Source organism: Fundulus heteroclitus, chromosome 20, assembly GCF_011125445.2.
Source record: "Fundulus heteroclitus isolate FHET01 chromosome 20, MU-UCD_Fhet_4.1, whole genome shotgun sequence".
Taxonomy (NCBI): domain Eukaryota; kingdom Metazoa; phylum Chordata; class Actinopteri; order Cyprinodontiformes; family Fundulidae; genus Fundulus; species Fundulus heteroclitus.
The window spans coordinates 18,807,562-18,833,881 of record NC_046380.1 but is presented as its reverse complement, the minus strand read 5'-3'; the positions used below and the strand labels follow the sequence as shown (position 1 = coordinate 18,833,881).

The following is a 26,320-nucleotide window of genomic DNA, read 5'->3' as shown; positions in this document are numbered from 1 at the left end:
TAAATGTTCATAAAAAAATGTGTCTAACATTCACAAAAAAATAGCACTTCTCTGTAGGCATATATAAAATATTGGTTTTACATAATTTATATAGTTTTAAAGATTTCCTTTTTTTTTTCTTCCTTCACTTGATTGTAACACAGCAACGTCACAACTCTCTTTCCTGACGGAATATGCACGTCAGACCTCTTTCAAAGATGAATAATAAATGGACTGAATCTATAGTGCGTAGTCATACTGACCACTCCAGGTACTTTACAGTAGGAAAGTGTTCTGGAAATGTTTTAGTCTAGGCTATAATCCCACAAAAATATATAAATTGCATTCAACTTTTTTTCTTTCATTCAAAATGTTTAAATTGAGTTTAAAAATGGAACTAATGACTTTGAAAAGCTTACTTGAGAATGCATTTCCAATGTGTCAGATCTAGGCATAGGCCTGTTTTCAGTATCACATTCAACAAGTTTTAGAAAGCTATGGCTATAAAATCACTAAAAATACCTATTCACCAGCTATCTAGTTATCTGATGCCAGATACTTTTGTGCGTTCTCTCTTGACTGTAAAACTCAGACATTAATGCAATGCTACCCCTCCCCTACCTGTTGCTTTTTTGATACAAATATTTATGAGACCTCTACCTTTTCAATAAAGTCAGCATTTGTCTGAACATGCAAATGAATACATTTTAGACACCTTATATGAAAATGCAAAAAACGTGAGGAAAATGTATTTTTAGTTGCCAATAGCAATTACAATACAAAGAAAAGTTAGAAGCCTGACGTTTTATTTTATTTTTTTTATATACACAAGTGAAGTTTCCTCACAATTACCTGTATTAAGTGTTAACCGGGTATTGACTAATGCGTGTCTTTGCAAAACAATTGAGTCTATCCGGCGTTTGAATTCAATGCACCCAAAAGAGATCTCAAACAGCTTTTTATTACATTTTTCAATCAATAACAGTACAATTTAGTACAGTATCTATCTTGCATCCAGCTCACCGTGGAACACCAACAGACTGAAATGAAATACAAAAAGTGGAAAGGTACATAAGGGTGCAGAGCTCTATAGTATCAATGGAAAGAGAAAAGGAGAATCCATCTCAGTTGAATCGCATTTTCACTTGTGGCCACACACGAATACGTCACATTTATTGTACATCATTGCAGAAGAAAAGAAAAGTGAAAGTATCTCACAACCTTAACAAAAGTGCTCCTGTATACAGTGAAATGGCATTCAGATGCTCTGATTTTCAGTTTAAGACCAATAAAAATAAAAATGTACAAAAGTTTTAGTATGGACAGTATGTGAGGACATTTTTGTTCCATTGAGAGAGTGAAGATTGGAAGGAGAGAGGATAGATTTCTCACAATGATTGCTATAATAAAAAAAAAATGGCATCAATATAACTGGTAAGCATAATTTACACTAAGTATGAAGTTAATATCAAGCCTTTCATCATTCTTGCCCACTCTGGTGCATAGCATTACCAGTATTAGTACATGATGTAGGCAGAGTTTGAGCCAAAAAAAAATGGCCTCTATTAAGTTCAATCAATAGGTTAAACTCTCCTTTTTGGTAACAAAAGAAAATCTAGGATTTTTGCACCATTGAAAGCAAGTCTACAGCATGCACATCTAAATTAACTCATGGCAGACAAAATTGTATGTCTTAACTTAAAACATCAGACCATTATTTTCAGACATTGATTTGTACATTTCATTCACAGAGTTGTAACTGCAGTCCCAAGCAAAGGAAGTGTGTATTTAAGTGAGGTGTTTCACTCAAAAGTGGATACAGAACACAAAACCCCCGTCTATATAGTAAATTCAAGCCATGCCTTATTTAACTCGGAAACCTAAATCCCTGCCCGGCCCTTCCCCATCAAAAGCCAAAAAGGCATGTACAAGAATCAAGGGGGTTTAACTGGATAATTTTCCTCATAATAACTCCGTTTGTACTGGAATGAGCATTCATAACTTATAGCATGTGCCTGGTTAATTAACAATGTTATTAGTTTAGAGGCGAAGCTTCATGTGCAAAAAGCCGTGATGGAACAAAAACAGCTAGAATATAAATACATCATGGACATTTCCGAAAGCTGCTCGTGTAATATGATCCAAGCTTTTACTTCTGCATGTTTTTTTCTCATATGATTTACCTGGATTACAAAGACAAGCTGTAATTCAAACATATCTAAAACCACTAAAGAAATATGACAAAAGAGAAAAGCCATCAAGAATAATAAACCATCAGAATAGAAATCTTAAAAAAAAAAAAAAAGTTAAATAATTTGTACAATTACACTCCAACATTTGCTTTCAAGACACACACATTTGCATGGGATGATAGTGTTGTTTTCTCTTTCAAGGTAACATAAAATGGTCCAAGAAGGAATGCACAAGTTTCTGATTTGATACCACAGGAGATCCTTTCTTAACTAGGTGATAAACAATTGTGCTCTTCTTTGTGTAGGAAAGGCATTGGTTTCCCTTCGTTTTTTTGTGGTGTCCAAGTCAGTTTAAACAGTGTTAAAGATGATGCTGTGAACATTCTCAAGTTGTAATGGTCTTCCAGTCAACTTTGGAGTTAAAAGAACATCTGGGGGAGAAAAGAAAGACACCTTAAGAAAAGACAGAACAGATGTCTATACCAAGCAGCTGAGTAAGCCCATGAGATCTCAGGATAAATATTGATTACCAGATTAACAAATATTGAGTTGGTTTCTTCAGGATCTGGTCTAAGTGGACAAACTATGTAAAATCGGTAATCCCTGTGGACTAAATATGTCTACCACATGTAAATACTGTTGTGATGTGTGTATTGTACCCTGGTTCAGGATGATGGCAAAATTATGTTCTTGATTGTGCTCTTCCCATAACACAAGAAAAATAAGAGTAGACCCACCGTCACCCCCCACTCACCCTTTTGTTATGAATGTTCGGTTATTATACAAAAATACCGGATTGGCTTATATTATTTCTGCTCATACTTCCATTGTGGTGGAAGCTGGATTGTACAAAGTAATTGTAACTTGCCTTTCCAAATAAAAGTTTAAATAAAAAAAAATAATAATAATTGAGTTGGTGATCAGAAATGGATAAGTCTCTCTGCCTCGGCTACCCTGACCGGCGATTAGCTGGTCGAAAACTCAAGGAAAAAAAATCTAACATTTTTAGTGAATGTACAAAACCCAAGTGCTAATAAAGGTGTAATGAAGGTCGCTTTTTCTTCTTTACATTGTTAATAAATTGTTTAAAAAAGTCAGCGCAAAACAGAGACTTAAGAAGGTATTGAAAAGGAACCTTTTCTATAATACAAGGTTCGTACAGGTGGAAAGAGAGAGCAAGACATTCAGCAGATAACAGGAAGGCTGAATGAGGTACAGCAAGTTTGTTCTGCTTTATTCTTTTGAGCTTTTATTTCTGTTTGTCTGGAAACATCTTGTGTATAGAAATATTAGCAGACTTTTTGAAATTTCAAACTTAACAAAAGGGTCTACTATCCTTTAGATAATACATAGAGGCTGTTGATTCAACACTAGCAGCATACCAATTACAAACGCAAGATGATAAAATAGTTGAACGTTTCAAGTCCATAATAATTTCGTCTTTGTTTTAAAATGTCATCAAACCCAGATTTTCAGCAACTGTTCTCTCACAAAGCAACCACAATGGTGTTTCGTCTCTCCTATATAATAACTTCTCTCTAGGGTTATCAAAATGGATACCTCCGTACACTACGCTGCTCCTCTTAATGATCTGCTGCTGGCAGTTTAAATAATGCTAACATGTTATGTACAACCAGAAAAACATGCAACCCTTTTTTTCGACAAGACAAACCCAAAAACATTGGAGAAACTTTCCCTATGAGCCCGACTGAAAAACGAAATGCTGAACAATACTAGATGCTAAGCTACGAGCTAAAACGTTTGAGAGCACCGTAAAAAAGTCAGTAAAGCTACTGGATCTCCAACAGTGAAGCAATAAAGCTCCCAGACGACATAAGCTAATGCTATCAGTTGTTAGCTTCACGGCCGGGCCAATTACAGGGGATCTGTCGATCTGCCGTCCCGTCGACATGCGCTTCCCAGGCGTGCACTTCCTAACCACGATCTGTTCTTCTGCAGTACGAATCCACACAGGAAAACAATCATCTGACAGCTCAGTCAGCCAGTAAACCGTGAAGCAACTACCCAGTGCACCCCTTTGCCCTGTTGATCAGTAAAGGAAATATAATGCTAAATGAGCAGAAAGGCAGAAATTGCCCAGGGCTGCTGCTGAATACATTTGCATGGACCAGATTCTTGTTTACACTGTAAAAATATAGTTTCTATTCACCAGATCCATCTTTGCTTTGAAACTATTTTAGTATAGCACGATTCTTCCCTCAGCAGTAACAATTAATTGTATCGACAGCAAATGGAAACAAAGTGGTACACTAAAGATAAATATAATAAAATAACTGCATGACTGAATGAAAGGTGTATACTTCCATGAAGGATATTAACGCATACTGAGTTTTATCTGATCTACTGTTTCGTCAAACAGAGAAGGGACATTTAAACTACACATTTCTCTATACCAGGGCTGAATAGTCCCCTACTTTTAGGTTTTGCCCAAAGTTAAAGATAATTTTGTCACATTGTAAATAATGTTTTTGCTCTTAACTAAACGTAACCCTCTACCCTGCCAGGGTATCAAAAATGGTATTGAGAATTTCTCTTAGAATCTACGTTGAGTTTGACATTTTAGCATAGTGAGTGTCAGCCCTACTGCTCACAAAGGGAAAGCTTATAAAAAAAAAAAGCAGAAACATTTCAGATGCTGTTCCTAAAGAGAAATCAGGATGAGACGAAGAAAGTATTAGCAGGTCAAAACTTTACAAAAAAACGAAAAAAAAGAGATTGGAAATTAGCCAGAATATAAAATTCTGACCGATGCATCTCTACCTTTAATGCAAATACGACAAAAAGAACCTTCAGGCTTCAATTCCAGATCTTCAGAAAACTGTCCCAGGATCCCGTTGCAACTGCCATGCCGTCATCAGTAACTCCCAGGCAGCTAACGCGGTTGTCATGTCCAGCCAACACACCTAAAAATAATAAATAAATAATAATTAATCAGTTAACATCAAGAGGCACCAGACTAACAATTAAAATATATTCACTTTGTGAAATTATTGACCGTATCTTACGTTCAAAACTTCAGCCAATGGCCTCCCCATCTTCGATACAAATGTAACTTATTTTTAATGTGACTCCAGCACTTTTACATACAAGTTACCAACGTTTAACCCCTTCCTACAGAACAGAGATGCCTGGTATGGATGGTGGTATGGATGGTGGGTTTCTGACAGCTATTGTAACTCTTGGGTTTAAGATATAAGTAGACATTGTCACATACATTTTTGATTCATTGTCCAACTATAACAACTTTAACCGGAGCAGAAATTTACGATGCAACTATAGTAAAATTATATAATCTAATAGTCTTCAGAAACTTTGGTTTCGACAACGTCCATGTGATATGAATTTGTTCTAAAGAGACTACAAAGAGTTACAGAGTAGTGATTTTCAGTAATGGTCACCATGCTGTAGGTGTTTTCCTGCTGCCACATACCTGACCTAAATGAACAGGTGATTAACAGGCTTCTGCAGAATCGGCAGGTATGCTGATGACTCAGTGCAATTGTTTAACATGCATGTACCGGGATCAGAGACACACCTAAGGCCCCGTACACGCGACAGACAACAATCCATTTAAAACAGGATTGTTTTTCTCTTTCTGTTCACACATCTACATGATGTTTTGAAATCTCCACGTGCAACACACCATCAGATATGCTAAAACTTGTGAATTTTCCCTGCCATGCCACTAGCAGGCAGTATGAATGTGTAAAAACACATGCCTGCTTAAAAAAAAAGAAAAAAAAAAAAAAAAAAAAAAGGAACCATCACTAAATAAACTTTCTTAATGGCGGGGACTCAAGTGTTTATAGGGTCAGACGACGAGGTCAACCTGTTGCTTTAGACGACCTTTAGTTAAAAAAAAAAAAAAAAAAACACCACAATGATTTCTGAACTGGTCTGCGTCCATTATGCTGTGCGAGTCCACATTTCTTCTGGCTGCAGTCACTCTGCACATCCAGTTTTTCCAGTGTACACGACAACAGAGGCAGGGATGTTTTGAAACCTTCTACTCTAAAACCTGTTTTCAAATTATGCTGTTAGAGAAAATGCACGCTGTCGTGGTGTACACCGACACTAGAAACACAACAACACAAAAATGTTGTGCGCACACGTCTGAAAAGATGAAGGACAACGGGGGCCCCAAGGACCAGGATCGAGGACCAGCTAGCTTTATTCACATTGTTTATGTAAATACTGCTTGCTGGCCTGCTGACACCAGGAGCAGTTCCTCTGGCTACAGTTAAGATGGCTGCCGCCTAAAGCAAAAATACTGCCTCTAATCATTATGATAATTACAAATCTTCACATTTTAAACCAAATGTTTCAGCTGGAATCAGGACATCTGGCAGCGTGACTCTCTGGTCTAAATGTGGTCGTGCTCAGAATAAGCTTTTAAACATACCGTCCATCTTTAGCTTTTGAGGTAAACGCTTTACCAACTCTACCGCTGTGGTAGAAGGGAAGCCTCTAATTTTAAGAATCGACTACGTGACAAAACAAAAGGAAAGTGATCTGAAGCCATTTTCTTAGATAAATCTCCCAGTCATTTACAACCCAGAGCCACACTGTACAACCACCCAGTACAAAACCACCTGAATGCAATAGAAGACGCCGACAAAAAAAAAAAAAAGAGACCACGTTTTGTTACGTACCGGCACGGTCAGCTTTTAGTGTGTCCCACACATTACAGTTAAAGTCATCGTATCCTGCCAGCAGAAGGCGGCCGCTCTTTGAGAATGCAACGGAGGTAATGCCACATATGATGTTGTCGTGAGAGTAGATCATCAGTTCTTGATCAGCTCGCAGATCGAACAGCCTGCAGGTGGCGTCGTCGGAGCCCGTGGCGAAGGCATTGCCATTAGGGAAGAACTGAAACGCACAAATAAAAATATTTAAAAAAGCGCTACAACTTGTAGGTTGGCCACTTTTACGAATGTGCATTAAAAGAACGGGGGGAAAGAGTTTAAGCAACTTACACAGATAGCATTAATGTCAGACTCGTGGCCGGTAAAAGTCTGCCTGCACATGCCCTCTCGAACATCCCAGAGTTTAGCAGAGGCATCGCAAGCACCAGAGACAAATGACCGCAGGTCAGGGCTAAGAGACAGGCTCATGACGTCACCTGTGTGTCCGGCAAATGTGGTCGTCTGCTGGCCTGTCTCAATGTCCCAAAGGGCACTGGGAAATATAATAAAGACAATGTTTTCCATTCATTTATGAGCTTTCACAAGAAAACACTTGTTTTTTTTCCCCCTTACCAAGTGGTATCTCCAGAGCTGGTAACAATCTGGTTGTCGTCAATAAAGCGACAACAGGACAGGTATCCTAAAAGTTGAAGAATCAGGTTGAGAGGCGTGAGAAGATAGCAGTAAATAAACCAAAACGTCAACGCCGTTTTATGTACATAAAAGCATTGCGTTTGTAAAGGGTTAAGCATCCTATACCTGTATGTCCTGCGAGCTCACGGCTCACACGTACATTCCCCTCACGTGTTTTCAGGTTGTAGATGGAGCAGATGTTGTCTAAGCCACCACAGGCCACATAGTTTCCTGAAGGTGCGTATGCACAAGTCATGACCCAGGAAGATCGAAGTGGAATGGCATGAACCTGTAAACAACAACCACATAGAAAACTTGTCAGTTCAGAGAAAGCGCAAGTTTCAAGGAACAGTGAAAAAAAAAAAAAACGTATACAGCTCAGATGCTTGTTTATTTAGTTTTTTAAAACGAGCATGGCAGTACAAATATGAACTGAGCACATCTCAGTACTGCGAAAGTGTTCCAACAAAAAGGCTGAAGACCATCAGCAGAACCAGAGTAGAAAGGCCTTTAAAGTGAGTTTTTTTAAACAACCCTGAAGAAATTACATTGTTTAAACTGATAAAGCAAGCACTGAAACTTTGTGGTCATAAATCTGTGCCTGCTAATATCCTGCAGCAAAGCATGACAGCACCAAAATCTTTGAGGTATAGCTTAGCATTACCCAATAAGAAACTGCTCAAACTGACTAATTTAGTAGCTGGTGACAGGTTGTGGCAGACGCTGATCTTTCCAAAAGCAGATACCCAAATGTAGGTCAATTCTAGAGATGCATCAAGTTGGGCAGAATTTTCACTTTTACCAGGCCGCCCAACGCTTTTCAACGTGGGGACTGTTGGTTAGGGATGTTCTGTATCAGCGAAGTGTTAAAAATATCGTCAGAAAAAGCAGACATGCAAGAAACTGGAAGGAAACCAACGCCGGCTGTGAAACAGCAACACTTAACGCAGATAACAGGATGGCTGAATGGAGTCCAGAAAAGTTACTGCATGCTATCCTTCTGAGCTTCCAACCTCTGTCACGGAAAATGTTGTGGATTTGGGAACGTTTGCAGCCTTTTGCAAAATCTTAAGAGCCAATGTATGTCTGTTCTGTACAGTGGTTTAAGTAATGATAGCCATGCAAATCATTAATGTAAATGAATAAAAACTGTTTAAACTGTCGAATTTGCTGCACTTTTGTTATAAAATAATAGTAAAAGCCTTTTTACAGCACCTACTGGCTCACCACTGCATGGCATTACTTCTATTGTAAATAATTTATGGCCTCTAGCCGCAGGATGGCTAGAAAAAGTATTTTGAATGCTGTGTTTACCTGTTCTTGTAATATAGTTCTTATATAAAATTAGCATAGACCTGAACTGAAAGGAATGAGTCAAAAGATAAAAAACCAGAGACTGGACATGAGCAACAGAGTTCTGGTTGTTGCATATCTAAAGTAAATTACTGACTTTTTGATTCATTTGAAGCGGACAGGTTAGAAAATTCTCAGGTGGTTTAACATCAAACAAAAAAGTGTGAATAAAATTAATATTTTCTCATTCCAGTTGATGGCAAAATGCAGTCACTATAAGCTGGGTTTACCTCTCACACAATAGGCAATGTGTTAAAGTTTAGTTTTGTGAATTTAATCTCTTATCTGCGAGCCTAGAGAAGGACCAGAAGAATATTTCATTTCCCAGTTAGAAGGGCTGTTTGCTGTGAATTTACCTCAACAGCAATTTCAATATAGTAAAAACAACCTTAATAGTTTTTAAATCCATACCCTCATTTTTTTCCCCTTTTTATACACAGAAGTATCAGATTCAGCACAAAAAAGGGTTGGCGCAGTAAAATTCTACTTTTGCCTGGATCATTTCAAAGAAAAACCAATAAACTTCTTCTGAAAGCGGAACATTTTTATTTACTGAATAAAAAAAAAAAATTAATCCTAGGACAGTGAAAATGCAAATCACTGCTTTATGCATCCAAACTGCTGCATGTTTAATTTTTACTGTACCATTAAATAAAACTCACCTTGTTTGTGGTATAGCTATCCCAAATAATGAGTTTTCCATCTTGAGAGGCGCTGACCAAAAGCCTTTTTGGAAAAAAAAAAAAAAAAAAGAATAGTAGGAAGGTCAACAAGACAAGCTTGGAAAAACAATTATTTAGGCAAAAAAAATAAATAAAAAAAATCTGTGTTTAGAAGACAAAGTGGAAATACCTGGAATCTGTCCCCCAGTGCATGGCATAGATTTTGGCCAGATGACCCCGCAGCGTTCGTCTTGTACGCATCTGGATTCGGCCAACGGGGTCAATGCTAGCCGTCATCTGCAGAACATGACAGACTCTTGTTAGATTCAAAACAATTCCCTGAATTTGAATGTATTCACGCTGCATCGCTCTGACCAAAACACGCAAGAGTCGCACAGTACCTGTGATAGTGTGGCATCTGCACATGCTTTTCTAGCATCCTGAAAAACAAAGAATTTTTTTAGCAGATTTCTACACGTCACAGCAACTCTTTCTTTGTGAGCTTCACACACACCGACCTGTGTGGCTGTATTTGGGACAACATCATTTTGTTACTTACTCTTATCTGATTTTTGAGCTGCTCTGCCTCTTGGCGTAACTGGTCCAGTTCACTCATCTTATCCTGCTTTTTTAATTACCTTACTCCAACTACCGGGGCACTGGTTTATCTAGGGAAAAAGGGAGAAAGAGGAAAAGATAAGCATGTGTGGTGTCAATTCGTTTTGAAGAGCAAGAGCAACGCTAAATCGCAGGTTAGTTTAAGACAAATAAAACGCAGAATGGGAATGCCTAAAAAGAAACTTTAGCCAGCAAACAATTACCATAAAATGGACAACACAATGCTCTTTTTTCCCCCCCCAACCTTATATTTCTAGTGCAATGTCGATGTGTCCTAACACACGATTCAGATCGGCAGACAAATCCTGTTAAGGCATGACTTTCCTGTGATCCGAAAAGCAGTCATTATCCTGTTGACCTCAATCCCTGGGATAGCCAGACTTTTCGCCAAGTGATCAATAAGCCACTTATATTAATACAGCACCAAGAGGGCTTCTAACTGCTTAATAAAGTATATATATATATATATATCTTTAATTTAAAATAAAATATTTAAAAAAATTTAAAATAATTATATTCTAGCACATACTAGAAAAATAAAATCACTGCTGGACGGTGTCTCCCACCCCATACAGGAAGCTGCTGTGAAACTCCTTCAGCGACAGACTGGTCCATCCATGGGGCTCTAAGGAGCGTCATCACAGATCCTTCTTCCCAGCAGCTGTTAGACTCTATAACCATCACTGCTCCCAACAAACTCGATAAGTATTTATGTCTCTGATGTTTACCACACAGCTTTTTCCATGTTTTTTTATTCGTTTTTTGATAGTCTGTTGCAGTTGTTTTTGTACGCATAGTTACATATGCGAATGCTGTACACTGCCAGGTCACCATACTCAGTTGCACATTTCATTTTATTTGAGAATGCCATTTTTAATAACCGTAAAATATTTGTCTTCCTTTGTGGACTTTTCCCCCTAATCTACTTGCTGATGATACACCTGAATTTCCCCACTGTGGGACCTTAAAGGATTATTCTATTGATATTAAATCAACTAACGCCTCATTTATCAATGGGAATTAAGTTTAGGATACAATTAGGCTAACTGCCTTCTTTTTTTAAAAAAAAAAAAAAAAAAACAGTCCTTAGCTTTGGATGATTCCAATACAATTTTTTTTTTTTAGAAGCTAATAACTTAAAGACTAAAGTTACAATTTGATACACCACCATTGTGAAAAGAAGTGACTTAAACCTAGAAAACAAATTCCACTAAAGTGTTTGCAGTTATCAATAGTTAAATGGATCATTTGTGGCACCAGAGTTGATGAGATTTCTGCCTACAGTGAGAAACATTGACATCTTTGAGTGAATAGACATATGCAGCTATGCTAAAATGTAACAACGGCTTTTATATGAACTTCAAAATGAAGACTGAATAGTTTCCAAATTAAACCTCTTTCCAAAAGTCAATTTTCAATAGATATTTAGCTTTTTTTTTTTTTTTTTTTTTTTAAAAAGATACATCTCTGACATGAGCTTTAAGCATAAATTATTGTCCACCAACAAATAAAGATTCTATAATCGGCACACCCAAGACAACCAGGAACTAAAGACAGCATTAGATACAGAATGATCCAAGATAGTTAAAGCAATAAATTGCTGAGTTTTCTTCTCAGTTACCTTACCTGGTGCCTTTCAGTCAGTACACTAATGTCCCAGGACGTTGCAGGACACGACTACAACCTTCTCCACCTGTCTACAACATCTTTCAGATTTGCTGATCGGTTGACCTTTTTAACATAGATGATCCTCTTACGCTCATTAATCTTATAATAAATGTGTCATGGAATGTAGTTATGTGGTTACACCCAGAGACGGTAAATGCCATCTTCACCATGGTAGCCTTTCAACATAGTTGATATCTAAACTCTGTTTTAACTCCATTTATACATTTTCAACCATGTTCGATCAATTTCATCAGTTTCTGATTATTCTGTTTACTAAATTCTAATATAACAACTAAAACTGTCCAATATATCCAACTCTAACTGCAATCTCATTAAATTTGTTCGATTTTGGACCAATCTATAATTAAAATGATTTCTGGTCAACATTAAAAGCAAGGATTATTTTTTACAAACCTGAAAACGCCTTTTACAATTTTATAAATATTATACTTTTATTGTAGACATTTTCCCTCCACGTAAATTGACAAATTAACTTAATTGACTGACATACAAACTGATATGAATTATGTAGCCCTAATCAGTGCATTTTGTATGTCTGCTGTGACACTATTTAATATTTTAAGTTATTTATTTAAAAAATATCCTTGATTTTTTTTTTTTTAATAGAATTCAAATCTGATAAATATTTTTAAATTAATAAGCCTTAACTAAATCACTCAGCTCTTGAATGTGAGCATAACTATTTGGTTTGTATCACTTTCAATACCTGTTAAAAGTACTGGGCAGTCTGTTCTGCTATATTTTGAGTTAATGTTTAGACTTCGTTCTAAGGTATAACCGTGAGAGGAATTTTATATTCAGAACTCAAACTTTTGTGTGTAATACTGCTGTGGCATAGCTAAGTTTAAGACATCCCACATTGAGGGGGAAAAAAAAAAGACAGCTACACATTTCCCATTGAGATCTATGGATATCTACAGTTACAGAGTTCCTCTCTCTCATCACTTCTCCTTTCCAAGCGCCTGATCGGGGTCAGCTGACTGCCTGATAAACAATGAGCAGTAGCAAACAGCCTGGAGTGGCCGCTCACTAGCTGTTTCCAAGTCCTGTGAGGCTTAAAGAGCTGCGTTTGTCTGCTAATGCTGAAAATGTAGTTGCGATTTCAACCAATTTAGGGGAAAAAAGGGGCACATATACGAAAACATCTGTTCCCAGATGACCCGCCGACTTAGCCGTATGGCTAAACTCTGATAATGCAATGTTTTACAGATCTAAAGCTGGATCATGGAAAAGGCCATAACCAGCAATATCACTGAGCAACTCTATAATCCTAAAAGCTGAAATCCTCATTCAGTGAGTCTCTAATCCAATCCATGTCCACTAACAGAAATAGTGGCAAAGCCAGTCCAGGCAACCGAAACGTTTTGAGCATCATAAAAGGATGAGTCTAATCTCAATTCTTTCATAAACACACATGGGGGGGAAAAAAATCCAGGCACTCAGTTTGAGAAAGTGCCTAGATTAATGGCTGCCATTAAAGTGACTGCCCTGAAGCAGAAATTCCCTTTTAGTTCTCCTGTCTTTGTACAAAGAGATGGGGAATGTGCATTATTCACGAACATATGCATAAATAGAAGTAATCTGAAAAAACAAACAAACAATGAGCTTGGACATTAACAGCAAACAGAAGTTATGCAACATAAAAAAGGCAGCAGTAAAATAAACTACATTAGCAAACCTAACAGGTTTTTTTTTCCTTTCTTTTTGCATGTTTGCTGCGTGCATGTTGAACCAACACTGTATTCAGTGTGCAAACAGCTAAGGAAGAAGTTCTGTGTAAGCACCGTGATTTGCCTACACCACTGTTACAAACAAATCCAACGCTTTGCATCGCATTTGAATGCCTCTCAGGTAGCTTTTCAGTTAGTTTGTTGTTCTTCCTACTAGCGCGCACTGTTCCCCGGGTTAGAACAGTTCGCCAACATCGCGACAAGAGGGCCGAGAATCGGATCCTTGGTATCAAAGTCTAATATCTGCATTTAATTGCCAACGCGGAGTGCGTTGACAACCTGACAAGCACTGATGAAAATGTGAGAAGATGCAGCTAAACGCCATCTTGCAGACTGCTGTCTGCTAGTTAGCCTTGCTAGCAGGTTCCGCGGTGTAGGCCTGCAGGCGGGGGAAAAGCTCCTATTCGCGAGAAAAGTCACAGACAAAACGCCATATCGCCAATTTTCCCCCACCGTATACCGGAAATGTAATCTAATCACTAACTTCTGTCAATGTTATACCAGGGAAACCGAGCGGCTACGCCGTCTAATGCAAAGTAACTTAACCACAGCCGCTTCAGGGGAGGACTCCGCCGATCTTCCGCAATTACACGGAATGCTATGTTGGTTAGCTTTTTAAGCCGACACCGGATAAACCCAGAAAAAGTGTGTCGTTTACCGTCCCGCAGAAATCCACTTAGTCGGGCTCCGCCAATCTCGTTAAACGCCACTGTCCCCACCCGGCTAATTTAATTGCGACGCTTCAGAATATTTACTAAGTTGTTTAATCTTGTAATGGAACCCAGGAGTGTAAAAAAAAAAAAAAAAAAAAAAAAAAGCAAGGTCGGGCGGCGATGGCCTGTACGGCTACAGTTAGATAAATGTGATAAACTAGATGTTTTCTCCCCTCTCAGAGCGACCAAAATGTGTAATTAAATTTTATTTTTTTACACGGTTTCCAAGAAAAGACACGCGCCTCCGTGGATAAAGTAAGCTAACGTATTTGTCGGGCTTCTTAAAAAAAAAAAACAGGGTGTTAACGCGCCCACATCAATGCTCCCTCTATCCTAAAGGTGTTGATTCCAGGTAGAGTCACAGAAAATAAAAGGTAAAAGAGATAATGGGTAAAAAAAAAAAATAACCCGTGTTACTAGATCACATCTTCAAATGGTCAATTCCAAACATCTAATGGCAAATTTGTTTACGGGATGTTTGTTAGAGCCCAACCCAATGTGTCAGCCCGAATCCACAGCAACACCTTTACCATTTAACAACACCATAAATAAATAAAACTATACGTGCAGCATATGTGGGACAATGTCATAACGCTTAGTGTTGTTGTTTTTTTTTTTGGATAGTTCGTTTAGGATTTCCGGCAGGTTGGAGATTCGTATTTTAGGCCACACTGCCTGGGCCATTATTGCCATCACTGACAGCGAGCAGCTCTGGGGAGGCTAGCGTTACTTAAACGAATCCAAGAACCTTTCGGCGACATTGCGAGTAGTTAACGCTCCCCCAATTCCCTGGGTAAAACAATACACACCGGTGGTTACATCTATCTACGCGCCCGCTGCTGACTCAAAGTCCAGAGATTAATCCCCCCCACCACCCTTACGGCAAACACTTCTGCATCTACTCGTAATAAAATAAAACCTAACGTTAGCAAACCGATGCTAACTGGCGGCTAAAGGAGCTAGCTACAGCTACCCCACCCCCGGGCACTTCGATTATGCCACAATTCACCAGCTAATGGGATTAACATTTAACTGTTAAATATGGCGAACGCAATATTGTGATAATTTTTTTTTTTTTTTTGCCTTACCTGATTCAATCTGCGCCCGTTTGTGCGTTTTGGCATTGACTGGAAACCAAGACGGTGTATTCCTCCGATCCACGCATCAACTAACAGCACAGCGCTAGCCTTCGAACTAGCTAAGCCAGCTAGCGCAGATTGCCGAGGAGCAGCCCTTCCCGAACGCAGGCTACGGCTGGGGAGCTTGACAACCAGGCTGAGAGGGGAGGGGGTGAGGGGAGGGGGGGGAAATCACACCCACAAGCCGTGTGTGGATGACAATGCACTGGCAGTCAACCAAGCTAATTTTAAAAAGTCACTATTCCTCACCGACAAGGAAGCCTAGAGTTTCACCTCCACCTAAAGCCAATACCTGCCCTGTCCGTAGTATGACTCTCATGCAGCCATCGACCGATGAGATGGGCGCGGTAACCCTGCAGTCGGCGCTGGGAAACCCCACGTTGCAGCAGCAGCGGCAGCAGCGATGGAAAAGAGCGAGAGCAGCTTCGATTAGATCGGAGTGCTTTTTTTTTTTTTAGAGAACCGAGGACGCAACTCTAATTGTTTCTTTTCGGCAGTCTTTCGTGCGTCTCATTTGCACCGTGTGTATATCAGCGAGACTCATAAAGAACACGGTGTTCATTTTGGAGCTTTTCTTTTCCTCTCAAACCAGCCCGAGTAACACTCGCAAACTTCTAAAGTTATGTTCAGGATTGCCTCTTCTTACACAGTGATATCTATTTCCCCCCTCGGTTATTATATTGGCATGTCCAAAGTAATTTTGACACACTATAAGTCAATCTATTTCGATTTTTTATTACAAAGTAATGTCAACGAGGAAGGGCCAGAAACTAAATTTCCTTTTTAAATTGTGCTGGTGCCTCTTAATAAAAGACAATATATAATTAAAAAGTAGTTTTATTTAGATGATACACTTAGTAATAGTAATATAGTAATGATATAGTAAGTAAACTAAACAACTTAAAGCAGTTGTTTAGTTTTTGTTAATTTTGAGGACTATGGCTAACAACTAATAAAATCTCAAAACTGAAGACCAATAAAATGTCAGCTATGTCCATCTGGTGTACAGTATACTTGCACTCAATAGGCTACTTGGTTAAGGGCTCCTTTTGCATTAATTGGTGCATCGAACGCAGCATGGGAAGATCAATCTGCAACTCTGCTGAGGTATTAGGGAAGCAGGTTTCTTTTGATAGAGGCCTTCAGCTCATCTGCATTAGTCGGTCTGCTATCTCTCATAATACTCTGGGTAATGACCCTAGATAAACTCTGTGTGGGGTTTTGGTTTTCTGGCCAGTCAAAATCAGTCACAATGATACTGTGATTATGGAAGCAGGTATTGGTACTTTTGGCTATTTAAGAAGCTGCCGAGTCATGCTGGAAATAATCATCTCCATGAAGCTTGCAAGCAGAAGGAAGGAAGCATTGAGTGCTCTAATCTTTCTGGTATGCGGCTTTGCTGATTTCAGGCCTAATAAAGCTCAGTGGATCGACACCAACAGATGACTTTGTTCTGCAAATCGTCTCTGACTGATCAGAATTCATACTGCTTCATATTGCTTTGATTCTGTACTTTTCCTCCAAACTCTGGGATCTTAATTTTGTTAAATTAAATACAAAACGTACTCTCGTCTGAAAAGAGGACTCTGGGGCACTGAGAAATGTGCCAGTGCTTTGTCTCCTTAGCTCAGGTAAGATGCTTCTGATGCAAGCTCTATTAATGACACATGGCATTTGAGAGCTATAGCCCTGGTTCAGTATATGTCCATTTAGTGTTACAAATCTTACTAAGGCTCGTTGGAAAGTGGGTGTTATGAGATTCACTTTGTCTCAATTTGTCCACAGATGTATGTGAAAGTATATGCTTATCAGGGTTTTTAAAAGCCAGCTTTGTCGCAATATGAATGTGTATCGATTTGCTTGGATGACGATACGATATTTGCCAATATAAGCAAAGTCTTTATTCTAATTTTAAAATCATAATAATTCACTATAGTCTCACGCCTGAATTTCTAAATAAAAGCGTATCTCAAAAAAAGGATGGATTGATATTTTCATTTTGCATCGATGTAACTGGATCGTTAATCATTTACTCCAGTGCTATTTTTGTTTGCTTGTTTTGTAAATGTCTCTCTGAAAACTTAAAAAAACATAGGATATGGAAAAGGGGTAGAATAGTTTCTGGCCCTACAAATGTGAGGCTCAAGATCATTGTTGGGTTGTGCAGTTGGTAACACTTAACGTTGCCTTGCTGCAAGGGTTAAAATCCTAGCCTAAGATCTTTCTGCATGGAGTTTGCATGTTCTCCCTGTGCATGCATTCTCTGTAGGTACTCTGGCTTCCGCCCCCAATTCAAAAACATGACTGTTAGGTTAATTGGTTCCTCCAAATTGCCCTTGGGCAAGAGTGAGTATGTGGATGTTTTTTTTTTCTCTGTGTTGCCCTGTGATGGACTGACTAGTGACCTATTCATGCCATTTTGTTACCCCACCAATCACCCAACGATTACTACATTTGTTACTAAATCAGCAGACTATAATCTTAAAAACCTTGCCAAAACAAATGGTTTCATGTTAAAAAAAGAACAGAACATATTGTGCAGGTCTTTTTTCACTAGGTTAGATTACTGCAGGGCTGTTACACTGAAAAAAACGACTCATAAGATTTACTTAAAAAATATATTGTAAGTATTTGCACTCAAATTATTTAAGTAAAATTTAATGCTGCAATTTTAAGTAACGCTCACTTGCCAGTATCAAGTAAATTTTACTTTCCATTATACATAACAGTTGTGAAGATATTAAGTAACATTTACTTAATTACATCCAAGTTGTAAGTTAGATATAATTAAAAAAATAAGTAAAGTGAACTTGCATTTTACTCAAAATTTTAAGTAAATTTTATATTCCTGTATAATTTGCTGTTATGAAGTAATTAAGTAGATTTTATTATTTTCTTGTGCTTGACATTTACTTTGCTTCATTATGTTAATATTACTCTCTAATATTAGGTAATCATTGCCAGTTTTATTTTGACAAATGTTACCAAATAAATTGAACCAATAGTCTATACAATAAACAGTTTATTTCTCAATTTTAAACAGTTTAACAAAGATGGCTAATACATTATTGTTTTAAATTGCAATCTGTCATGGGTCAGCAAGAAATTTGACAGTCTAACTGGAATAGTACTATTTAAATATGTAATAAAAGAAAAAAGTACAACCCTCTAAAACTGAGCATCAAGATTCATTACAGAAATATACTCGTATGTCACATCAAGAATGTTTAACTTAAACAAACATGCTTAAAATAACTTCTGGTCGAGGGTCAGAACAGAAACAACCACTTACACTTTGAGCAGTGGAGTATAGATTATGTACATAATTATGTACATGTACATTAAAAGTGCATTTTGTTGTACTGCATTAGAATTTGTGCCGAAAAAAAATATAAGATTGGTATGACTTGTAAACAACAAATACACAGTATTACATATACACCACATCCAACACAGATCTGGTAATAGTCACTACTCAAATGTGCAATAAAAACCTTACAAACCTACACACTAAAACGGTGCAATTTCAACACTAGTCGTCCAGACTAGTTGACTTTCAAGAATGCAGTTACAACATTAATGAAACAAAAAAAATTAACAGCTTCAACTGTCTAACCATTTTCAATGAATAATAAAATCTCCACTAGATATTTGAATAAAGGTATCTGTTATTTGGTTAAAAATATATATATATACCTTATTTGGCAAAAAAATAAACATTAATGACAAGGCAATCTTCCACTAACACTAAATGGAACCCACTGCTAATTCTTGGCATTTGATGCCACATTTTCCTCCTCTAAGATGGCAAAGTCATAAATGCATGTAGGAAAGCAACTTAAACTTCAAGGTGTTTACTTTTGGGGACAGTTTAAATCCATCCAAATTTTTGGAAGACTTCAAAAGTGTAGTGCAAAGTGGGTGGGTATCACTAATCTCTATTCACTGGAGTGCTGATTTGCCCGAAAAACTGAAGTCACTGGCCGCCATCTTGCTCCTCCCTACTCTCACAGAATCCCATAGGATTTGGCTGCAACAATAAGCAGATTCCTGGCTGTGTGAAAACGTTTCACAGGTAATTCTACAGTCAGTGGGTGTACTAACATTACTAAGTACTGAGAAAGTCATGTGCTGAAATATATTGCATGTTATATATATGTGTGCGTGTATATAAATAACATGCAATATATTTCAGCACATGACTTCCGCAGTACTTAATAGTTTTAGTACATAACATAAAAGTATATGACATTTGACATTTTAAACGTTTTAAGCCTCCCCTGAACATGAGAAAATCCTCGTTATTTAATGCTGTAGAGCACATATTCCCAAGTTACTGGGGGAAAATAAGGAGTACCAATATGGCGGCTGGTGGCTTCATAGAGATGTGTACTAACAACGGCGAATCAGCAATCCAGTGAATAAATAGAGATCAGTGGAGGGTATGCCAAGTTCAGGGCATATTTCAGTCCCAGGAGGAGCGAGCAGGCTTTTGCAGTACTGTTGAATGCTGCCAAAATCTCCAGGCCTTCAAGGATGGAGACATCAACTGGATCCTCATCAGCACCGTGGAGAACATGTATTTTCAGGATATGTTTATTGACGTCACTCCAGCTGTCCTCCTGCATGTAATGCACAACAACAAAAAATAATGTTTATTCTTTTATTCGAGAAACAAATAAAAAAGCTGCATGAATAAAGTGACTTCTTTATCAGGGAAGAAAGAACACAAGAATACATCTGTTTGACTACTTTCTTCTTAATTTGAACGTATAATGGGACATTGTGTAAAGGAGATAACATCTCCTGTTATCTATTAAAATCAAACATCCATCGCTCCTCTAACCCGCTTAGTCCCTCATGCGGTTACACCCTGGACAGGTCGCCAGTCTGTCGCAGGGCAACACAGAGACAAACAACCATTCACGCACACACTCACACCTAAGGACAATTTAGAGAAGCCAGTTAACCTAATAGTCATGGTTTTAGGACTGTGGGAGGAAGGGTTGGATTTGAACCCAGAACCTTCTTGCTGCAAGGCACCAGCGCTAACCACTGCACCACTGTGAAGCCCTTTAAAATCGAATAGTTAAAAAGTATTTTTTTATTAATCACTAAGTACACCTATCAACAGACTGAAGTGTTCTAATAAGCTCTGAATAATGATTTATACTGTATATACATGGATATACATGGAAAGCTCTGTGCTGGCTGCCATATCGTGTCGCCATGTTTATACGTTCAGTAATGATGCGTTACATTAATGCTGCATTTATGTGCAGCTGGGCCGATGGCTGTCGGTAACAAACCAGATGTCATTTTAGTCACAGCAGTCGAAAGAAGGCTGGTAAACCTGAATCAGGAAAACAATACAACATCGCCATGTTTTGCCTTGTGCTGACGGACCACTTCTTTGCATAGAAGCTCGTTTATGCCGCTACATGCAGCGGCTGTTGTCCATCTGCTGTCTGCTAGGCCTGTACAATAATTCAATAACGATATACATCAATCTATAGACATATGTCGATGATGGAAAAAAAAGGGTCAATTAAAGTTCAATAGAAAAACAATTTTCCCCCCTTTTGCATTTTAGACATGTGGGTTAATATTAATTCATTACATCCTAACAAATCACAACGCAGACCCAGGAACCGAGCTTTGCCACCTTCAAAGAGTTCAAAGAGAATGCGTACTTTTTTCTTTTTAAAAACTTGCAGTTTTGGTAAAAAGGTGGTTGAATAAAAGGCTCAGTCTGTGTTTGTGTGTTTTTATCTAAAAATAGGTTGCTATGCAACAAAATTAAATGGCCAGGGCTTCTTTTTAAATATCTGTTTTGAATTTGTTAATAGTTATCGATATCAATCAATATGATTTCTATTATATCAAAATACAACCGCAACGGTAGATGGCAGTAATTCCTACACAATGTCCCTTTAGTCCGCCATAAAAATGTATTTTTAAATGATTAAAATTATGCCATACCAAGCAGTCTTCAATAAGTTCCTCCTCCTTCTCCCCAGGGTACAGTATAAGGCTGCGAATAACGGTTCCTCCTCTACCTCCTCTCCCTAGACCTCAAGTCCAACCGTCTACAAAGTCCACTGGCTCCTCCAAAGGACACCCTAAAAAAGAACAGACACAATTTGTGGTATTAAAACAATGTTCAAAAATATTTAGCCACAATTTTAATATTACATTTTGATAGATGAATAAGGGCAAATATAAGACAATATTCTATCATGCATACATTATTTTCCCACCTACCTGAATAATGAGGATAATGTTTTTATGTGATTTGCTTCCTGTTGATAAATAGAAAAATATTTTAATAAGACACTGCCATGCAGTGTGCAGTACTGTCAGTCACTTTAATGCATTGGCAGGCATGCATATTGACAGGCATATTTACAGTAATAACAGAAATGTACAGAAAATATATTCAATTTATTATGAGTATTGATTGGTGGCACGAGGGGGTAGCGGTGGGCTTCGCACAGCACGACGCAGCGATGCTACTATGGAGTTATTTTGTGCCTTTGACTTGAACATGCACAAACCAATCCGAGCACGCAGTGAGAGGGGGGGGGGGGGGGGGGGGGGGGAATTGAAGAAAAAAAAGGAAAAAGAAATAAACAGTTGAATATTTAGCCTAGAAAATTTAGGCTAAAATATTCAAAAATAATTTCTTCAATCCCACCGTTATGTTTAGTCATTTCTGCCAAAAGCTGCAGCATTTTGATTTTAACCATCCGATTGCAGTATTTACAAGCCATACTCTGATTAGATGGAAAAAAACTGTGACTGGCTTGTCGAGTGGACAGTTTTCTAAGTGGCAAGCGGAGAGACAGAGTACTTCTTTGTTGTTGCTTTCGCGCATGCATATAGTGAATGGCAGGGAAAAACACATGGATACCCCCCCCCCCCCCCCCCCCCCACCCCCGCGCAAAACTAGTTGTCTCCACCCCCCCCTCCGCGAGTCGGTCCGGGCAAAAGTTAACGTCTCCCCCCCCCCCCCCCCCCCCCCCCCGCGCCAAACTTAACGTCTCTCCCCCCACCCCCGCGACTCGGTCCGGGCAAAACTTAACGTCTCTCTCTCTCCCCCCTCCCCCCCCACCCCCCGCGAGTCGGTCCGGGCAAAAGATAACGTCTCGCCCCCCGCCCCCCGTCCGCGCAAAACTTAACTCCCACCCCCCCCCCCCCCCGTCCGGCCAAACTTAACGTCTCCCCCCCCCCGGTCCCCCTCCCCCCCCCCCCCCCCCCCCCCCCCCCCCGCGAGTCGGTCCGGGCAAAAGTTAACGTCTCGTCTCGCTCCCAGTCGAATTAAGCTAACGCTAGCTACTTCTATGTTGCCGCCAAACGTTTTACAGAGAACAGAAACATGTTCTACGTCAGTTAATAAACTTATGAACAGTGACATATTTCGCCTGAAACTACATGCAAACTTAGCTATTATCACAAATTTAAAGCAGAGTAATAATAACTTACCTGAAGAATGACTGTCGTCGGGACCACCTCTTGCTCTGTGTGTGATCCTGTAACGTCTTTAGTCGGACTCGGAGCAGAAGCGGTCCTGCTGTGAGCTACAGTGCGCATGCGCTTGCGACCGTTTCGAAACGCAACATTTTTTGAGTAAAGTTTATGCAGTATTTGTAGGTTTATGTTCATACTACTATTAAGCATTTAAATAGTTTAAGGAAATCTAAGTAAAACTTACTCTTTCTCCAAAATTCATGTATTACTTAAAAAAAAGGTTTAATTTTACTTCAGAAATTCTAGTTCTTACAGAAACTTAAAAATACAAAGTAGAAATTAAGACGAATACTGTAATAGAGTTTACTACACCAAAAAGTCATTTTTTTCAGTGTACAGTGGTGCAGTTAGCACTGTTGCTCTGCAGTGAGAAGGTTTTAGGTTGGATCTGGGATCTTTCTGCATGGAGTTTGCATGTTCTCCCTGCGTATGTGTGGGTTCCCTCCAGGTACTCTGGATTCCTCCTACATTTCAGAAACATGAATGAATGACATGGTGAAAATATGACTTGGAAAAACAAACCCCTGTTTTTGTCTAATGGCTAAATAACCATTATTGCTGTTAACTTTTGACTGTGTAACTTTACATACGACACCCAATGTGGATATTATTTACAACAAAAATATTTGTTTTGGAAAACAAGGTGGTAGACTGATGTCATCCCGTATTTTTATTTTATTTCAGATTTGAAAAGTTTTCTTTATATATGAAAACATTCCTCTTAGAGTTAAACAACAGGTAGTGATTTCAATAAATAATCGAAGATTAATTAAATATTTAATTAATGTGTTCTAAGAGTTGATGACCATGTTTAATTTCCCAAAGCACCCAAATTTTTAAACAGATTCAAACAAATTTTAATTATTTAATCAAAATCTACCAACTTTGCTCAGAAGTTAGCACACCATGGATTTTGTTTAGACAGAAATAATTCTAGAATAAAATCTCCCATTTTTTAAAGTTCAAGTTTTAAGGTCCACTTTTTACCAAGTTAAAACAACATCTCTGACAAGTCATTTACAAGTGGACAGTGACAGCAGCACCAGTAACATTGCCTGATCTTTGCTGCATTGTGATGCAGCTTCAAACCAGTGGTTTAAACAAAATTGGTATTAATATATATTCAGATTGTGAAGAAAAAAAACACACAATAATCAGATAGGAATGCAAGAGTTTCTTAATTTAAAACTTACTATATATTCAGATTGTGAAAAAAAAGCACAATAATCAGATAGAAATGCAAGAGTTTCTTAATTTAAAACTAAAAATATGTATTCATGAGGTTGCTGGTGATTTGTTTTGACTATTTAATTTTTTTTTATTTTGTATTGGATGATCCAAATAACTATAAATAATGGATCCAATTTGGATCCATCATTTATAGTTCTTTTATGAAAGTGTACAGATGTTTCTCGTAAATGCAAACTATATTTAGTTTGAAATTTAATGGCGGTTCACTTTAGATGGTTTTCCATGAAGCTTTTCAACGAAACAGCAGTAAATGTAGGTTCAAAAGGACAAGCAGCCTCCATACTACAGCTTACACCTGGAACTTGCACTTAAATACGTTTTGCTGAAAGCAGTCTAATTTTACACGATCTGTAAAGAAATTTCAAGGACTGCAAATGTCTGACTGTTTTAAATTAAAATCAAATGTTTTAGAACCAAATGATCACATCAGCTCTCATTTTTTATCTTTAAAGGCCTGCATCCTATTTCACAAAATACATCAGTGAAGAAAACAGACATTGTGAGTGTAAGGACATTTTCAGACTTAACCAGCCATTTTTCTTTTTTTTTTTTCTTTCTTTTTTACAAACAACACGGTTAGCTTACAGGCAATTAAAATAACTCAGTAATTTACTTAGAAAAACACACAGAAAGCAAAACACTTGCACGTTATATTGAAAAAGGCATAAAGTGGAACGTTGAGTGTATCTTGTATATTATATTTGGCTGATCATTATTCTTTTGTTTCTCTCTGTCTCACTCTCCCATCCTTTGTCCCACCCCGTTCAACACTTTAGCCCATGCATCTCTTCACCCTTCCTCTCTCATTCAGACATCTCCTTTCGCTCAGTTTTTTTTTTTGAGATATCGAGGGCTCAAAGTGAGTTCAGATGACATAATGCTTGAGATAGCTCTGCTAATTGCACATTCATTTCCACCACAATTGCTCAACCAACATCCACTGCTAACCCACATCCTTGAATTAATGGCTGCAGCATGATCCATCACAGTTTGTCCTTTAACAGTTTAATGTAAAGTTTTGCCAATAGATGAGGCACGAAACAAAATACCTTCTAGTTTTCTTCTGCTGTTCACCATTAACAACCGATGAAAGCATAACACCCACTACCAGTCAAATGATTATGATTGTCTTTCTCATGAAGGCATTATATTGTTATAAAATTTGGTCAAAACATGCAAATCGGTTGATTTAAAGACATGAAAGTCAAAGAAAACCTCATTGTCGATTCTGCCGTATGTGCTGGACACATGGAGGAATCAAAATAATGTTTTCTCCAGCACCAGGGTCTTTAAAAATGGATAATGAGATATAAGAAGTGAAGAGACATAAAAAAGATTTACATTTACATTATACATTTAATTTCTTAATGGTGGAAATATTATTTGCTCACTTTGTTTTTTTTTTATTTTTTTGCTTTTTGTCATGTTTTATCACCTAAATATTTCCTTTGACAGACAAAGATAACCTCTGTAGCCAGGTCCCACCCATACATCATAATAGATTACCAGGAATTAAATACCTTTCTTGTTCAATTTAATTAGCCTCAACCAGGCCTGATTACTGCTAGACATGTAGAATCAAAGAATGACTTAAAGAGAACCCGTTTGAAGACATGAAAGACTGAAAGCTCTCAAAAAAGCAACTCTTCGTTGCCTGATCTAAAGAAATTCAAGGACAGGTGAGGAATCAGATCATCGACTTCTGGCAGTGTGAAAACGTAAACAACATCCAGCGCGCTGCAAGCCCAGGGACTGGGAAAGTTTAAGGGTCAAAACCATCGCCAGGCACCCCCCCTTTCACCTCGACCAGTTTTAAATGCACTTGAGAACAACATGCAACAACAAAATATTTGAGCAAGCGAAGGCAGGCTCGGGCGTCTTTCTCACACCCCTGTCTTCCAGTTTGGGTCCTGGAGGAGAAGCGGGCCACCTAGTTGGTTCTGGGCAGGGGATGGGCATTGGTTCCTGGAGGGTTGGCTCCCCCGCACCAAGCCCTACTTATGTGTGTCATTAAATGTAATAAATTAAAGTATCTAAGTTGCACAGTAAAATTGGGGCCCAGGTGGCCACAAGTCAGTGGCAAGTCGGGGTGGGTAAATCCTCCCTGCTCCCCAGGGACGCTCCA

At 38.3% G+C, this 26,320-nt stretch overlaps 1 protein-coding gene and 1 long non-coding RNA gene across 5 annotated transcripts; both read right to left on the bottom strand.

Annotated features, from left to right (window-relative positions):
- Positions 1 to 920: 920 nt before the first annotated feature.
- Positions 921 to 15,700, bottom strand: gnb1b (guanine nucleotide binding protein (G protein), beta polypeptide 1b). Of its 2 annotated transcripts, none has more exons than XM_012873316.3 (11): positions 15,364 to 15,700; positions 10,085 to 10,193; positions 9,927 to 9,965; positions 9,716 to 9,822; positions 9,526 to 9,589; positions 7,637 to 7,799; positions 7,451 to 7,517; positions 7,169 to 7,370; positions 6,845 to 7,061; positions 4,953 to 5,095; positions 921 to 2,602 (listed from the first exon to the last, which is right to left on the bottom strand). In XM_012873316.3, exons 2-10 carry the CDS (start codon positions 10,139 to 10,141, stop codon positions 4,989 to 4,991), a joined length of 1,023 nt encoding a protein of 340 aa, XP_012728770.1. In that variant the 5' UTR covers positions 10,142 to 10,193; positions 15,364 to 15,700; the 3' UTR covers positions 921 to 2,602; positions 4,953 to 4,988. The 2 variants fall into 2 exon arrangements, with proteins under 2 accessions (XP_012728770.1, XP_012728771.1); XM_012873317.3 differs by lacking the exon at positions 15,364 to 15,700 and adding an exon at positions 11,770 to 11,870.
- Positions 15,701 to 19,669: 3,969 nt separating this feature from the next.
- Positions 19,670 to 23,277, bottom strand: LOC118556664. 3 transcript variants are annotated; one of them, XR_004927278.1, is made up of 4 exons: positions 22,900 to 23,277; positions 21,679 to 21,716; positions 21,397 to 21,536; positions 19,670 to 20,036 (listed from the first exon to the last, which is right to left on the bottom strand). It is a non-coding gene; the product is annotated as an uncharacterized LOC118556664 (long non-coding RNA). The 3 variants fall into 3 exon arrangements; XR_004927279.1 differs by lacking the exon at positions 21,679 to 21,716 and having other exon boundaries at positions 22,900 to 22,916; XR_004927277.1 differs by lacking the exon at positions 22,900 to 23,277 and having other exon boundaries at positions 21,679 to 22,002.
- Positions 23,278 to 26,320: the final 3,043 nt, after the last annotated feature.